General features: G+C 39.8%; 1 protein-coding gene across 1 annotated transcript in view; it reads right to left on the bottom strand.

Annotated features, from left to right (window-relative positions):
* Positions 1-3,001: 3,001 nt before the first annotated feature.
* The window catches only part of pde11al (phosphodiesterase 11a, like), a 295,860-nt gene continuing 281,249 nt past the window's right edge, over positions 3,002-17,612 (bottom strand). Inside the window, exon 20 of the mRNA XM_060825345.1 lies at positions 3,002-3,799. Coding sequence (XP_060681328.1) covers positions 3,647-3,799 — 153 coding nt within the window. The 3' untranslated portion in view covers positions 3,002-3,646. The remainder of the gene's footprint in view (positions 3,800-17,612) is intronic.

Here is a 17,612-nt window from a genome sequence, read left to right as displayed (position 1 = left end):
TTTGAAGTGGATACTTGCATTGTGACTGCATAGTAGGAGCTCTGCTGGAACACAAGTCTTTTACAGTGAGGCCAGGATGTTGTCAAACCCATAGCTGAGATGGATCCTTCACTTGGCATTTATTATCCACTTGCAAGATCCAAGATTTTCACTCTGATCTGTGAATAATTCAAATGGCATCCACTAAAATGAGACAGGCCTTCATTTTTAAATATTTTTGACCTGAAATAGCATCCTGATTTCATGATACTTGGTTTGTTTGTACACAGTTATAAACAAAATACATCATGTTGTGATGCCGTAGATTCTAAACCTAGAATACTCAGGAATTTGGTAAATGTAAATATACAAAAAGAGGAAACAACTGTCCCATGAAGCAACAGCCATGTGTGAGGATGCTATTAATTAATCATAGTTTCATTAAGTGTTAATTCAATAGTTACATAAAAAGGAACAGAAGATTTGACTGCCCTGTTCGAATTAAATATCTTCTAAAACATAGCTGCAGCCAATTTCACGTTGTAGAGTTAGTCCAGTGTTGACAGTATTGTCAATTACTGTGCAAATGCAGTGAGTTTAAAATGTCCAGGCAAGATTTTTAAAGGTCTAAGACATGCATAACAACCTAAAACTATAAACATTCCTTACGCAGATAAAATGAGTAAAGAAAACATTTTACTGTCCCAATTTGACTTCTTTGAAATAAATGGTTTCAAAACTGTCAATATTCATTCGGCACAGACTTCCAGACTTTCACATGTCCTTAAAAGCAACCCTTCTAACAGTTTATTATACTGTAATGCTTTTCTGTTACTGCTCTTCTCTGCTCCCAGTTAACAGCTGGGTTCCGCAATGATGTGCATAATAGTGATTGCATGCTTTCCCCAATGCACTTCAGTGGTCAATTATATCAATCATAGCAGTTGTAGCATTCGTTCACACAGTACTTTAGAATATTTATTCTAGGATTTACAGTAATTACACTGGTTTATTTGACACAACCAATCTAAAATTGGCTGTGGCTATCTTGTTAAAAGCAATGGCTGTTGAGTGTGAAGCTGACTGGTCACACAATGCATCTCATTGGTGGTTTACACATATCACCATTGATCTGGTTAACCAGCTTTTTTCTAGGGAACTCAGACTGGACCTCAAAAATGCCAGAAGGAAAAGCTACTGTGCTATTTTTCAAAGGCTTTGCATTTTGTTTTTACTGCTTGAGTTCTTCAATATATTTTTCTATTTTAATCACTACTAATAATGTATCATGCATGGGATTTGAAAAATTCTTCTGCTTTCAATGCTGTGCAATACTGTCAGTGAGCTTGTATATCATTCGATTCTCTTGCAGATCAACATCTGTGAATTTGATTGTAAACAGTCTATTCTCAAGCCTGGATATGAAAGCTATCAGATCAGCAAACATCATTATTTCAGTGTTTGTGAGCATCATTCTTTTGTGCTTATTCATGAATTTATGACCAGTTGACTATTAGTTATGATTCACAGATATGTCAAAAACTAAATCCTATAGGCTTTAACCCATGAAGGAAGAGCGGCATGCAAAATTCTTAACTATGTAGGTAAAACCGGTGTTATTCACCACCTTTGTCTAAGACACTTCCAGCTGTTAAATCTACAAATTAGACAAAGTGGCCTTCTACATTTCCATACAGAATGGTGATGATGCATTGATATAGTGCCGGGGCACGCACATAACGCTTAATAACAATTCAATTCATTCTGGGTTCTAACCAATCTTATAGTAAGTGAAGGCAGCCATCAAGGACCCACAAATAGTAGAAATGATGAATGCACCCTCCCATCCCACCCTAATATCCAATCCTGCATATCTCCTTTTCTACCATTATGGCCAATATCATCCCAATTACCACAAAGGTCAGTAGAACACCAGCAACTCTTAAAGCAGTCACCAGTATCACTACCCCCTTTCCCCATTCCTGTTCTTCTCCTCACAAGCCTAGTCAAAGCATCATGCTGGTCCTGAAGTAGGTTTGGACTTGGGCTAAAACAATGGAATCCAAGTCAGCGTTGATGCTTCTTTCGATTGCAACAGAGGAGAATTACAGCTTTAATAAAAGATCAAAGATCAAATTGACTGTGCAATTTCTCTACTGAATTAGTGTACAATTTTACTAAAAGGAATAAAGTTTTCAAAGATAAAGTATACTTGGAAGATTTGTGTTTCTCATTGAGAATAAAGCACTGACAATTATACATTTGCTTCCTTCAGTTTTATTTTCTCCCATGCTAGGCACCTTTCTGTGGGCCATTCCATTATTTCACTAACATTACAATCTTCCAATGCAAGTAGTAGCAACCCACGCAATATGACAAGGAACTGAGTTTGATACTGTATGCATCTCAGGTTCATATAATGCTTTGCAGTAGCAATCACATGAAAATAAATTGTTATTGGAACCTGAACAAATCGAAGTGATCATAGGCAACATCACTTGCTGTTCTTCCTTCCCTTCTCTAGCCCACATCGAGTGAGTGTGATATCACCAATGTTGGCCCAGTTCAGGTCACATTTACTCCTCCAGTTCTCAACAGCTCATTTCAAAACACAGAGCTGCCTTCATTTCACTGATAAATTGAGCAGAAATTGTTTTGTTTAAAAATATCAGATACTGTTGCCTTGGAATATTGAATGATCTTTACATTATGCCAGTTATGCCTCATTGATTGATAGCTTTTATTCTATTTTTACTGAAATAATCAATTTTGTAGTCAGTCATCCATAGTTACCACAAGCAAGCTCAAAAATAACTATTGGTGATGTACAAGCACTGCCTTAACAATGGGGAATGAACAGATTGATTGTGGATCATGTGACAACCTGACAATGAGCCCTTAGCACAGGCAGTAGCTAATAGTGATATGCATCAAATTCCAACTTTGCCTGAAAAGTAAGTTTATACATGCAGTTTGAACCATACCATGAAAAGACTACAGTACTTTATTAATTTACACACATGATCAAAGACCCAGAAAACTGATGAGAAACGATGCTTCAGTTAATATTCAGAAGTGTCTCAAGGGTGACATTTCAAATGGAACCCCTTGGATTTATCCCACAATGCTCTGTTTTGACAGCAGTTTCTCGTTGGGTTAGCACCGTGCCTTGAACATTCGTAAGCTATTGTCAGTCTGACAGCGTACCCTGCTGCCAACAGATTTAACTAGAATTCATTTAATAAAGCTGTCTAGGCAATAAGTTTTTTGAGGCACCGAAAGAATGTTGCCACAGCAGATGGCAGATGATGATTTTAATCACTGCTGTAATTACTGGATGCTCTTAGGTATCAAACACAGCACTGTATGATGGGACACATGTGAAATGGTCCATATCTGGTGTTTGTGAATTTTTGTTGCTGAATAGTTGCAGTGCTGATCTTCATTCAATAAGCAAGATCAAAACAGAGAGCAAAATGACTTTACACCTTTTCTTCAGTGTCTGTGCAGATGGGACTTATGATAATGTCGCTGAAGCTTCATTCTGTGACCAAAGTAATATTGATAACTCTCAGAGTTTGCATCATTAACATTCCATCTGCCAGAGGACCAAACCATCTAATGTAGTGTAAGGTCAGGCCAGGAACATGTTAAGGTCTGAATTGCACTAGTTGATTGCTTCAATCTTCAGTGTGCAATTAGCAGCATCTGCGACACCATGGGACCGGCAGTACATTGTGTAAAGCTCCTCCCACTTAGCTCTGTTTGAGTTGATTCCATTCACCAAGGGTTGAACCTTTCCATTCAACTTAGCCAGTGCCTGAAATGCAAGGGCAGACAAAAATGATAAGTAATTCATAAGGCTGCTTATGTCACATCAAGTGAACGGTCCTGTCTCTGTTATATTTGAGAAAAACAGCATTAACTGGAGCAGCGTTTAAAATAAGCCAGTAAATAATTTGCAGGAGGCTAAAATCCACACACTTTATTCCAGAACCCGAACCATGCCGCCTCCTGTAAACTGAATTAGGTTGGCCCATCCTTAAAAAATATAATTTCTGGAATTATTCCATTCCCCTTCACTCGATAGCTGACTTTCCAAATACTTTCAACCTCCGATGTGAAAAGGTGGCATTTTTTTTTTCAAACTTTTAATTCAGGGATCTAGTTCAAGCAAGTCTGAAGGATTACATGACAAAAACAAGGAAAGCATGATGAAATGTCATTGATCCTGCACCCCCCCGGCCCCCACCCCTCCCCCACCCACTACAGCCTGGGTACAAATCAGACAGAGCTCACTCTCACAGAGCTTTGTGTGCTGAGTCTGAGGCGATAAAGTAACCAGTGCGGTGGGCCTCAGCAGCCAGTGATGGCGATGACAGCACATCGGGGGCTTCTCCACTGAAATTCAGCGTGCCGCCCTTCAAGCGAAATGGCACCCCTCTCAGTTCTGCAGCTGGCTATTTTGGTTGTACTTTTAGTAAGTGGACAGCCCAGCAATGGGCAAGATAAATAAGGCAGGAGTTTTTTTTGAGGCACCAAGTGGACCTCTATACAATCCAAGTGGATGGATTTGCTCTCTTGGGACACTACCTGGGAATCTCCAGGGAAAACACAGGGAGGGGCAGGGTGAGATCAAAATCATTTTTGACTGTCCTTTCCTCTTTGCCTTGTGTTGGAAGCTGAGCATTTAGGAGGCAGAGTGCAGAGGATTATTGAACCCCATGCTACAACCAAGCACTTTATTTGATGTAGATTAAATGGGAAGTGGGGGGGGGGGGGGAGGAGCTGCAGTGTATTATTAATGAAATCAAATGATCAGATAGAAAACAGGGGCCCAAAAAGTCCATGGCTCACCACTTCTAGTATTGATGTTGGGTTTGGGTCAGAGGGTAACCTCCACCTGACCCCACAAAAATGTGCGCTATCCTGTGGTGGAAGACAGCTGCAAGGGCTACAGATTGTCAAACCTGGGACTGTTCAGCTGTTTCATGATCCTCTAAAGTCATAGGGCTAACCCTGGTAGGTATAATGGAACCATATTGCTCAACATTCTCCACTGCTGGACTTGCCAGTACTGTCAGGAACATCTCATCCATTAAAATCCACTAAACACAGTAAACTCCAGATGCCTCACATCTTACCCCAGATAGCTGGAAGTCAGACTTCTGCGCTGGCTATAGTCACATTCCCGTGGCTCTCCGAAATCAGGAAGAATCTTCTTCCTTGGTTCCTGGGCAACGAAATTGAATTCTCCAATCTTTGGGAGTTCAGGTAAACAATTACTTTGAACTCTCCCTGCTTAAGATTAATTTCTGTCTATCTAGTACCTACTGTCAGTCTCATCAAAATATTCTCCAGTGTAACTCAGGGTCCCTAATAAGGGAAGCAGGAAATCCCAATTTCAGAGGTGGCTGCTTCTGGGATTTTCCTCCTGATTTTACTTGCTGTGTGAGGGATGAGTGAAGCTTTTGTATTATAAGAAGGCAATATGAAAACTGCAGGTGACACCATGGCCCTACAAAATCAGCCCTTAATGTTTTTCACTGGGATTAGCAGTAGACTAGCCAAACTCCCAAGGAAATTCAGAGCATTAGCATCTGCTTTTCCTGTTTTATGGTCTGGTGGCCTGCAGTTGGAATACTCTTTCCTTTATCACATGTACTAAGCTCCCAATCAATACTTGAAATGTCATTGAGGTATTTTCTATCACTTCCCACAAATTGTTGCTGAACTCCTGAAGAACAGGCATCTTTTGTCTTGTATACCAATTTTTCCAGGCGTTTTCCTGAGGTTAAGGTGGAATACTGGGAGAACATACCACATACTGAAATATCAAGTTTTTTTTATGCAGGGTGACCATGGGTGACCTCAGGAACCCTACGTCTGATGAATCAAAATTATTCTCTTGAATGACATCAGTAAATTCAGAACAGTTCTGAGAAAAAGTTATTCTTCACCCAGCCTATGATTTTGAGCTATATCAGATTCAACGTTAACTCTATTTCTCCCTCCATACATACTACCAATGTACTGAGTTCCTCCAGCATTTTGTCAAAATCCATTTCTCTCAATATTTTGCTGTGGTGTCCTAATATTTGTAATGATTTCATCAGCAATATTTACAAACTGATCTTTCATGGCATTGCTCACTGGTCATTTGGAACCTTGAGCACAGTTATGAAATGGTAACTGTTATGGTAAGATGAAGTTTTGTTTAAACTGCTCTGACCTACGGACACTACTCCCTGTAGTTAAGTAGATTAAATAAATATATCCTGAAGTGCGAACATTCAAAGATGCTTCTATGAATTGCCATCTGTTTTAAAGTGGGTTAGTTATATAACACCAGGATTATTATCCAAAAAAAAATGATGAGGTAAGTCATAGACAGGAGATGTGTCAGCTACAGGAAACGTGTGCTATCCATTTCTGCAATTCTGTTTTTCTTTCCTCTGCTGGCTAACTTTCTGGTTTGTTTGAGTTTTCTGTCTCATTGGTTTTCAACTTTACTGCCTGGGCTGTCACCTTGGAGCAGCATATCACCCATTCAGACTGATCTGTTTCTTTTCATTCCAGTCATTTCAATGGGCTAGCAATCTGTATTGCCACATTATTGCAAAAGGAGTGAAACTGAAAGTGGGAAAACCTGCGGGTTTCCTCCCACAATCCAAGGATGTGCAGGTTAGGTGAATTGGCCATGTTAAATTGTCTATGGTGCTCAGGGAAGTGTAGGTTAGGTGCATTAGTCAGGGGTAAATGAAGAGTAATAGTGTAGGGAAATGGGTCTGGTGGGATACTCTTTGGAGGGTCGGTGTAGACTTTTTGGGCCTCATGTCGAGAGTGTGGTGCTGGAAAAGCACAGCAGGTCAGGCAGCATCTGAGAAGCAGGAAGATCAACGTTTTGGGCTAAAGCCCTTCTCAACTCTAATCTCCAGCATCTCCACTCCTCACTTTCGCCTTATTGGGTCTAATGGCCTATTTCCACACTGTAGGGATTCTATAACTTCTTTGTGTGTTATCTTTGTTTCCTCTTTTCTTTTGTGATGACACAAGAGAGAAGGGTGTGTGTGACTGGCACAACCGGAAAACATTTACAGATACTCCTTCTAACATTTTTTTTAACAATGCTGCTTTCTTCAGGGGTGCAAGTCTCAATCCTGCCTGAATGTCCAGTTGATTGCCATTTCCTTTACTTGGATAAACTATGCTGCCTTCACTAGCTATATCCTCACTGGGCTCCAGTGAAGGTGCAAGGCGGGAGCATTCAGAATAATTGAAACCCTTCTGTCGATTGTCCTGTTTGGGTTGGATGGAATATTTGCCCTTAAAGCCAGTCAGCAAATTTGGCACAAAGTCGATATCTCCTCCTTCCCACCCACTGTCTCATCTAAATGAGGCAATTTTCCCAAATGCGCATTTTCAAAATATAATGTAGCCATCCTGGCAACACAGCGCCATCCTCAACCAAACCAGCTCATTTTGCTCATTCGAGTGAATGCCCCAGCATTCTGTGCTGCTAACTTACCACATGGGTTGAAATGAGTAAAACCATGTGGCCTTCAAGACGACCTCCTCAAGCTGTATATCATTCACTCTACCATGGATTTCTCTCAAGTTAATCCCTTAGAGGACGAATGATACTAAGTTGTTTCCTGCATCTAAGAAATAGGTCTAAAATTGAAATTTCACTCTGCCTAGATAAAATCATGTTATGCATCCTAAGTCTGACTATAATCCTGACATTTTTCTTTGCTTCCAGAAGCTCTTGAACTATGAAGCTCTATATAATTCACCAGCTCTGCAGGGTTTTATTTCTCCTGAGTAAATTGAATAGGCCAAGAAGATGTCTATGGCTCTGAGTTCAAGCTCATCAACAACCCACTCAGAGCACATCCCTGTTTAATCTGTAATGTGGAGCTGAAAATTCTGCCGAGGTTAACCAAATATTGAAAATAGAAATGGAAATTAAAAACCACAATGAAAGCTTGGACGCAGATCAAATGGCTCTTCAGTGAGCAGGGTAAATTACTGAACTATAGAAAAAATATTAAACTTTACACGTTAAGCAATAAAGCTGACCAGCTGGTTTTCTAGTCGTCTTGTAAAACTCACAGGTGTCCTTTCCACTTTATGGGGAATTTTTTTTTAGGTAGAAGCTACGCATATTTTCTTCACCTTCACAAGTTATCCAAGGCTGTCAATGAAAACAACTGCCTGCGTGAATACTGAGCAGGTGTTCTTGTGATGCACAGAAGTGTTGTTTAAGATTACTGAGATGGGAATCTGGAATACTAGCTATAATTTCCTGTCATTGCTTTCACCAGAGACATCATCAGACATCGTGTAAGTGCATGAATGACAGGTTTATCATGAGACACAGGATTGTAACAGCTATGATAATCTGTTAAATCTTTCTGCAAGGTCTTTGAACACCTCATTCTGCAGCATAGTCGATGAATTTTCTATAAGCTTGCTTGTCAATGCCATTTTCATTTTCACCATTTGCCAACAACAAGATTTTTATGACACTCAATAACAAGGTCAGATGAAGTTTCCTTATTTGTGAAATAAAATAAATACTTTTAAACAGCTGCCGACAAGTGAGCAAATGTAATAATGGTAAAATGAGAAGCCTAATTTTAAAGCTAAATTGAACATACATGAGATTTTTGTTTCAAATTTTCCGTCCATCTTGTTTTCAAAGATTAATTGTATGCAAATTTAATGTGAGCCTTGTGAGCCAGGACTAGAAGCTCTTCCTGCCTATCCAAGAAGCCCTCAACTCACAGGTTCCTGAAGACCAGGATCCCTGGATATGATTCCTTTTCACATCAACTTCCTTTTCACCCCCCTCTGCCCATCTACTAGGCCATCCTTGTGGTCAGTGTGAAACTAAGATTAAAATATTAGTGAATCCCTTCCGGTACATTTGGCAGGATCTGCACAATAAGAAACTTGCTGGATTTCTTCATTTCAGCCCCCCCCCCCCCCCAATTAATTTTAGTTGTGCCAGAATTTTACAACATCACGCGTCACAGCCTTCAGGGATAGGGAAACGACATGAGGAGAAAAGCATTTGAAACTAGGAGGGCATGGGGTTGGATTTTACGGCCATCCTGGTGGGTATTTGTTGGCAAGAGCACATAATGTATGTCAGGTGGCTAGCCCATCATCTAATCCCACTCTCAACCTTCCCCCATGGCATGAAACCCCAACAGCTCGATGCAGGAACACTAACAGTAGATGGACAAACTCTAAAATCAGCAGCCTACCTAACATTTTGTAAAAAAAAATGCAATTGAACTCAAAAATAAATGGATTTGAATAATACCTTAGTTACACCCCAATATGGTTGGTGTGGCATAACTCAGCTTGTGGTGAAATGTTAGTGCAGCTAACTCTGGATCAAATTATGTTCAAATTATGCAGATTTACTGGATTGGTCACAGAGCTTTGTGACTCTGTGGTAGTGTCCCTTCCTCTGGACTGGACAGTCTGCCTTCAAGACCCCAACTGCACCAGAAGTATATCGTATCATGTCTGAACAGGTACTTCAAAGTACGAATGTATGGTGTGAACAAACAGGAAGGAGTAAAAAAGGTTATGTTTTTTGATCTGACTGGTTAAAGTATTGCAAGTAAGAGCTGGAACATTATTTTGAGAGATGTTTTGTGCACATCAGGGTAAAGCCCTCTAAGATATTACCTCTAACCCCCACACCTACCACTTGGCCATTAAAGCCAAAACCCTCAAATCTCTTTCATTCCTGCCTTGGCTCCTTGATCACTCCTGATCAAAACTGTGAACTTAGGTTTTTCCAGAGACCATGTCCTCATCATCTGTGGACTAGCCTGCAGTCTCAGCTACGCCTGTTCCTACATTCTGGTGTGGCTTGGACTGCTGGACCGCTAATCAGATTTTTTTAGGAAGTGATATTTATTCTGAGGGGGATGGGCAGTACTACTGCCCAAGAAAAACCCAGTCTCCCAAACTCTTCAAATTCTGCCCACTCTACCTGGCCTTACAATTTAAAACATTGCAAAGATGATCATTTCATAATAAGCTTACTGTATCAGTAAGCTGCTGATTTCACTTTGATATAAGAAGATTAAAGGAGTGAAAACTTACAATTAATGTATCCTGTAGAATGAAGCTTACCACTTGAATTGCACTGGTAAATGATTCAATGGAAAACTTTAAACAGCTCCATTCTCTTGCAATGCAACACTGAATTAACGGTGCAAATTGGTGTCACCTTGTTAGAAATTACAACAACCAGTCAAAGCAATACAGTCCATGATTATTTCAACATGTCTTATTCATTTCTACTTTCTAACTGCTGTAATTTATTATGTAACAACCAAATAAATAAAAAGTTATTGGCAATGGAGGCACTGGAACATTAAAATTCCATAATTTAAGAGAAAGGCTGGAACTATAGTTTTTTTATATATTATTATAATTCTCAGCAGTAAAGGTGTATCAGTGCCAGCACTCAGTGGACAGGACATTATTGCTCGGGTTTAGAATAGCAGCAAAGTCTGATGGTGACCATTTAAATGCCAGGAAGATACTTTATACCATTGGGCACCCTACAGGACTGACAGAGGTTTCACATCAGTTCTCCTAACAAGGGTGAGGCCCCATCGGGTTGATTAAATCCCATCCATGACTGTAAACGCAGTGATAGATCTCTTCACGGAATTGATCAAACCTCTCAACTCGCAAAATGCGTGAGATTAGATTTGTAAAACCTGAATCTGAAACTCAAAATAAAAGTTTGACAAGTTAATGGAACTTGTCTGCACCTTGGATGGATGGATGGATGGCCGGATGGCCAGTGCTTACCAACAAGAATGGTCTATCAGCCACACTGCAAGGTTAGGGACTCCTGCTTCAGTAAGTCTCCAGGGTCAAGTCTATGACACAGTGCTCTCAGTTCAGAGCAGTGCATGAAAATACACATCTCCAAAATCAAAGAACCAAGAGATGCTTCCTGGGAGGAGCCCAAACCATGAAATGAACTACAGCCCCCACCATTTCACCCTAATCCCTTTAAAGTTAAATATGATCAGGATTTGAACCAGAATGATTACCGCATTTTGAAGAAGGCCATTCAGTCTCAATTTCCTGCAAAAGCAACCCAGCTAATTCCACTCCCTATCGTTTCCCGCAATCCATGCCAATCTTTTACTCCTCAGGTGCTTATTCGATTCTCTTTAGAAAGGTAGGGTTGGATCTGCTACTGCCATGCTCTCTGACAGGGTCGTCCAGAACCTGACCATTTGCTGCAGAAAAAAGGTTTTTCCTTTTGACGCCCTGTTTGTTGTATGATTTTCAACAATTTTGGGATAATTTATTGATTATGCTCACGTTGGAGGAGCAGTTACACCAAATAGAAATACAAGCAAATAACAGATGCTTTGCATACATGTTTTCACCCATTAGTTGGAAAGCTGTTGATTTGCACTCGAAGGTTAAGCATCTTCATTGCTCACACAAAATTGGGAAAAACAGCTCTTGTTTCTTAAATGTTGGCAGTCGTCCCTAATTCTTTTAGTACTAAGGTCAACAGTTACATTACTTCTAGTCTAGTTATATGTCTTGAGACATAATTTTGCAAGGCTTTTCTCCTGGAAGTAAAGAAGTGGGACTTGACTCAAAGGCTGATTGTTTGAGCTGTTGTATTCGACACTGTTAAGATTACTTTAGTCTGTAGGACAGCCAATACTGTCACCTTTGCCATTGATACTTTTGGAATCAAGTTTTCATTTTCTCCCACACTGATATTTTCACATTTGCTATTCATAATCACAAGTGAATCCAAAACCTAATAATCTGAGATCTTTCTTGTGCAAAATCCTGCGCACTACTAGCCCAACCATTTCCAGCATTATTGACTTATTACACCCTAGTGATTTGACTTCAAAGGCTTCACCGCTCTTTTCAAATCCCTCTAATCAATCCCCAATTCTCCTTCAGAAATCTTCTTCAGCCTCACTTGAACACTTTGGTTATCTGAGTCCAGATTACTACCCAACCATCTGCTTCTGTGACCAGCTCAATCCTTCAGTCATTTCTCTTGTAGTCTTTTCCTAAACAATTTTTTCTTGTTATTATCCATGGTTACTTCTGTTTTTCTTTGTTTCTAGCTCAATGCTCTCTGCACCCACCAGGAAGCAGCTATCGGATCATCTTTTACACGAGGAATCATACGTAAAAGAAAGTTGTCGCTATCAGTTCAAATGCAGCTTAAAAATATTGAACTATTCTTATAAATAATTTTAAAAAATAGAAAATAGAAATAATAATTTTGGAGTGATGTTCCACATATGGTTCACCACACACTGTTCCCTTGCCCCCAAGGAGTACTTTGACCGATAAGATTAAAGTCTGCTATGCCTCAGATGCTATGCTAATATCACCATCCCCCTCCTTAAAGGAACAGCCACAAATGAGATGCACAAATGCACATTGTATGAAGATCATGATCAGAAATGTGTATGGTTCAGGTGTTTTTATCATTAAATTGCAAAACAGTTACGGTTTCGCCATGACACAAGACAAACATTTACTGATTGAGGTGGAACTGGAGAAATGGATAATAAGATAGGGAAATAAATAAACTGATGTGGAGATAGATAGTGAGGATATGAATACAGAAAAATAAACATACATAGATAGAGGAACAAAGATAAATTACAGACTAAATGATAAACATAGAGAAGGAGAAACAGTGATGATATAAAAATTAAAAGAGAAAGATTTTAGAATTATGTATTTCACTTTAGGCTTTTGTCACTTTTAAATTCATGCATCCAGTTGTTTTATTTACGTTCCTTGATTATTTTGCTGATTCCTTTTGTTTCATGTTCTTCACTTTATTTCCTTGCATAGTTCATTTATTTTTGTACTCCAGCCATGTCCTTTGTGTTTCTTTCTCTTTACCCCTCATACAGCACTAGACAAGTCCCTATGCACATACTTCACCAAACATTCATTTTCAAATGAATATCACCATCTCAGGTGACTGAAGGTATGGATAAATAAACCTACACAAATTTGTTCCTTCTTGGGTCGGGTGTACATTTGGTTCACTGCAAATCTGCATTCACCAATAATCTTCTCAGACAGGCTCTGCTATACTTGGAAGTGGTTAGACTGGATAATATTTAAGAAGCATCTATCACAACATCAAATGCTACATTATGTATATACATCTTCATAAAAATCTTCTACAGATAAATAATGTCAGAGTTTGAGATCATTGAATTATTTTGAACATCTATTTTATGAAGATTTGTAAACATTTCCAAAGGGTTAAATACTAGTTTTTATCATTTAGGCTGCAAGTATATATTGTCAGAGCTGAAGCAGAAATCAAAACAAACATTCCACATTCTCTCATTTGTTCTCTTCATAAAATACTATACTGCTTTGCTGTATCTGGTCCTGAAATGTGAAATTATAAGAAATTTCTAAAATGTCATTAGAAAAGGATTAAAAAGTGCAGTACACCAATGCTCCCCAACACCCATTGCTTTATAAAAAATGCATTTTGTGCATATCTAGATGTTCAGTTGAGAATTACTGAAATTGAGAACAATGTCATTTTTTTCCCTGAACTGTAGCTTCATTATACAGCTTCCTGAGTTCAGAATTTTAATCATTATCAATCACACTTATTACAGCAGAATTGTCATATCATGACTGCACTGTGCTAAAATATAAAGCACAGCACTATCCTGTGCAATTTCACTCTTTATTGCATGAGATTTACAAAAAAATGAATTAATAAGTAAAACTCAGCTTGCTATTGCTTGCCTCTCTGGCTGTAAGTGAGGTATAAGTTTTATTTATAATCACAAAAATATCCATTAAAGCCACCATGAAGCAGTGCAGGGAGATCTCATTTAGAAGCACTTCCCTCAAACTAGTGCTGGTATTAAATTTTCTTTTGCTCAATTCATATTTTTATCAAGTGAAGTATTTTATATTAATTTAGATTTCTTTACTACAACATGATGAAAATAAGAATATTGTTATAAAATCAATGATATAAAATGGTATGTCAGAATGAAAAATTCACTCCCTCTGCACTCAGCCACTCAGGTTTGAATCTGGAACTGTGCTAAGTTAACCCATCTCAGTTCCAAACAGTAGTTGGTTGCAATCCAACAAAAGGGGTGATAAAGGGCAAGACATTTGTAGAGTAGATTTGTACTGAGACAAAAAGTGCACTGAAGAACATTGAATGGAGTGAAACACACGCCCGTTCAATCAGAACCAACAACAAAAAAAATCATTCGTGCTCTACAGTCGACATGTGATCCTCACTTACTTATGATCCTTCACATGTGACATCAAGCTGCTCCCTAACAGCTAATTACCAGAACAAAAAAAAACCTGGTTAAAAATTATTGTCATAACAATATTGTTTCAAATCTCTTTGCCTCATCAAAGCCCAGTAATCAATTTCTCCAATGGAACTTTTCCTTGGCAAAATAAGAATGTTTTGAATGTCAGCAATGATACACAGACCCTGAATATTTCACAGTAATCTTATTCAAGGGGGAAATGTTGATGCTATCATTTGGCTATCATTCCCTTCTAACAATTCACAGTGGAATGTGGTAATCGATTAAAGAACATGTGTTAGGTTTATCGAGGGCTGCACTCGGTACAAATGATTGGTATCATATCATGCTCAAAGGCTACCTTTGTGGTCTGGTCTTTGCTGTTAGCTGCTAGTACTGCACTTGTACGCAGATTAGACATTTGCTGAGAGTAGAATAAGAGCTATTTATAGAGAGAAACAGGGCATGATAGATTCAAAATGCAATAAAAATTTGCTTTTTCTGCATGTGTGTTTGTATAAATGCTTCTGGACCATGCTTGTTGTTGATTTTCAGTTGAAAATGTTTTTTTTGTTGTTGCATTCCCTGGACCTGCCATTCCATCCCTTTCCACAAGATGGAGTAATCTGACACATTGACTTTGGTCTTCAGCAAAGAAAAATGAGTAAGGAGAGTTAGTCAGAGAACAGACCAAAACTTTCATGTTTCTTCTGAGCAAATAGCCAAAACAGCTAAATGACCATCAAATATTTAACTGGCTAATGTCAGGCCTTCCACATGATTAAGCCCACCGTGGACTGGAAATTCCAACTGCGAGCTATGCGCCAATTAGAATCTGTTAGCTATCTAATGCCAACAGTGCCATTGGCAGGAATGGCTGCTGCTGAGAATGCCCTAAGGCCCAGTCCTGACCCCAAGGGCATGGTGAATGAAGGCAAGATAGGAGCTGAGCTGAAAGGCTTGGTGGTGAGGAGGGGGATCACATAGAGATGTACAGCATGGAAACAGACCCTTCAGTCCAACCCGTCCATGCTGACCAGATATCCCAACTCAATCTAGCCTCACTTGCCAGCACTTGGCCCATATCCCTCCAAACCCTTCCTATTTAAATACCCATCCAAATGCCTTTTAAATGTTGCAATTGTATCAGTCTCCACTACTTCCTCCAACAGCTCATTCCATACACATACCACCCTCTGCGTGAAAGAGTTGCTGTTTAGGTCTCCTATATACTTCCCCTCGCATCCTAAACCAATGTCATCTAGTTCTGGACTCCCCCACCCCAGGGAAGAGACTTTGTCTAAGGCAGCGGTGTGGTTTTTAGTTACCCCTCTCTCCCCGATGCCTGGATCCTCAATCAGACAGTCAGCGTTTGCAAATAAGTCACTCTTAACCTTCAGAAGGTGCAAGGGTATTTTCGGTCCAGTTAAATCCCTAAGACTTCTGCTGGACTGACAAATAATCAACTTGTCTTCATTAATGAATGTCATTGCCTTTCCAATATAAGGATTCCTGGATTGGATCCCTGGCACCCCAAAGGAATTGGAAACTGTTCTCCTGATTCTGGGAATTCAATGCAGGTACTCATGCTCAATTGTCTGGGTCACCTTCTCATGCACTAACGTGTCTACCTTAGTGAGCACAGCTGAATCCAGCCCAATCAATCCTTTTGGTAAATGTGCCCATGGTGCTATTCTACAATACAGGCTCTGAAGATGAGTTGGTTTAGCTGCTATTCCAGTTTTTTTTAACTGGAACTTAGACCTGGCAAGATCATATTTCACAGCAGACTGTAGACTCATCCTGCAGCACTCAATATTGTTATGAATTACTACACACTAGGATTCTCAAAGCTATCAGAATGACAGGACATTTCTTGGAAGCCAATGGTTCCACCTATCAGCACCGCCTCCAGCCACTTGGCAAGTCAACAGCTGCAATGTATCAGCCTTGGTGCATCAGCCACTCCAATCCTCCCACTCCACAACATTGCAAATTGTTGCTGGGGAACCATCCACATGAACATAGTCATCGGGAGGCTGGAAAGCTGGGAATTTGGATGACCCAGAAATCTTGGCTGTCAGCTCTTTGGTAGGGGTTCTTAGCAATTGTGAACAAGAGGTCTGAATGAATGAGCTGAATTAGACATTTTATGGAGTCGGGGTGTCAAGACTAGAGGGGGGAGTAGGCGACTGAAAAGTGGGGAGCTTGCAGGAGCAGAGATCAAAATGGTGGAACCGGGGAGAGATCAAAAGATGGGGGAGGGAGACTACAGAGTGGGCAGTTAGGGATTGAGAGACACTAGGGATTAAGTGATAAGAGATGTGGTTTTGGAGGTTAGCACTGTTGCCTCACAGTGCCAGAGACCCGAGTTCAATTCTCGCCCCAGGCAACTGTCTGTGTGGAGTTTGCACATTCTCCCCGTGTCTGCGTGGGTTTCCTCTGGGTGACCCAGTTTCCTCCCACAGTTCAAAACAAATGTGCATGTCAGGTGAATTGGCCATGCTAAATTGCCCCTAGTGTTAGGTGAAGGGGTAAAACGTAGGAGAATGGGTCTGAGTGGGCTGCTCTTCGGAGGGCTGATGTGGATTTGTTGGGCTGGAGGGCCTGTTTCCACACTGTAGGGAATCTAATCTAATATAAAAAGAGCTAGGTATTGGTGCTTATGTGAGGAGCCAAATAAAAACTTGGGTGGTGCATGAGAACCTAGATTTCCTGCAGTGCTAAATCAGCAGCAATACACTGAATGATACAGAGAAAAAGTTGATAAAAAGGTGATTATATCCTGGAGATCTTGGTGTGGGTAAACAGCAAAAGATGATTGCCATTGGTGGGCAAGTAAGCAACAAGGTCTTGGATATCAAGGAAGGAACTGCCAGAAAGGAACATAAGGGAAAGAGGAAAGTTCTTAATAGTGTAATTGGCCTTGGCCTATTTTACCATGGTGAATAGTGTCTAAAACACAACTTCAAAGGAAATAAGATAAACATTTGAAAAAGAAGAGATATATAAAAAGGTCTTGAGGCTAAAAAATCCAAGTTACAGGAGAGAGTCTTAATGTGTTAGGTTGTATGAGATCTTCTTGTGCTGTAATATCTACACTTCTCTGAATACTCTCCTTTATTCCCACTGGCTGTTTAAAATTATTGGTGCCAAGCTAAGTTTAGGATGTGGCCTTATGAGAAGGGCTAAAAACATCAAGCCCCATTAGTTTGGTACAGTTGGTCTGTATTACCTAGCTTTGATGTCTGAAGTCCAAACAAAGGTTAGTTC

This window comes from Hemiscyllium ocellatum, chromosome 5 (assembly GCF_020745735.1).
Source record: "Hemiscyllium ocellatum isolate sHemOce1 chromosome 5, sHemOce1.pat.X.cur, whole genome shotgun sequence".
Taxonomy (NCBI): Eukaryota; Metazoa; Chordata; class Chondrichthyes; order Orectolobiformes; family Hemiscylliidae; genus Hemiscyllium; species Hemiscyllium ocellatum.
Note: the sequence above shows the minus strand (reverse complement) of the source record. Positions and strands in the feature narration are given on the sequence as shown.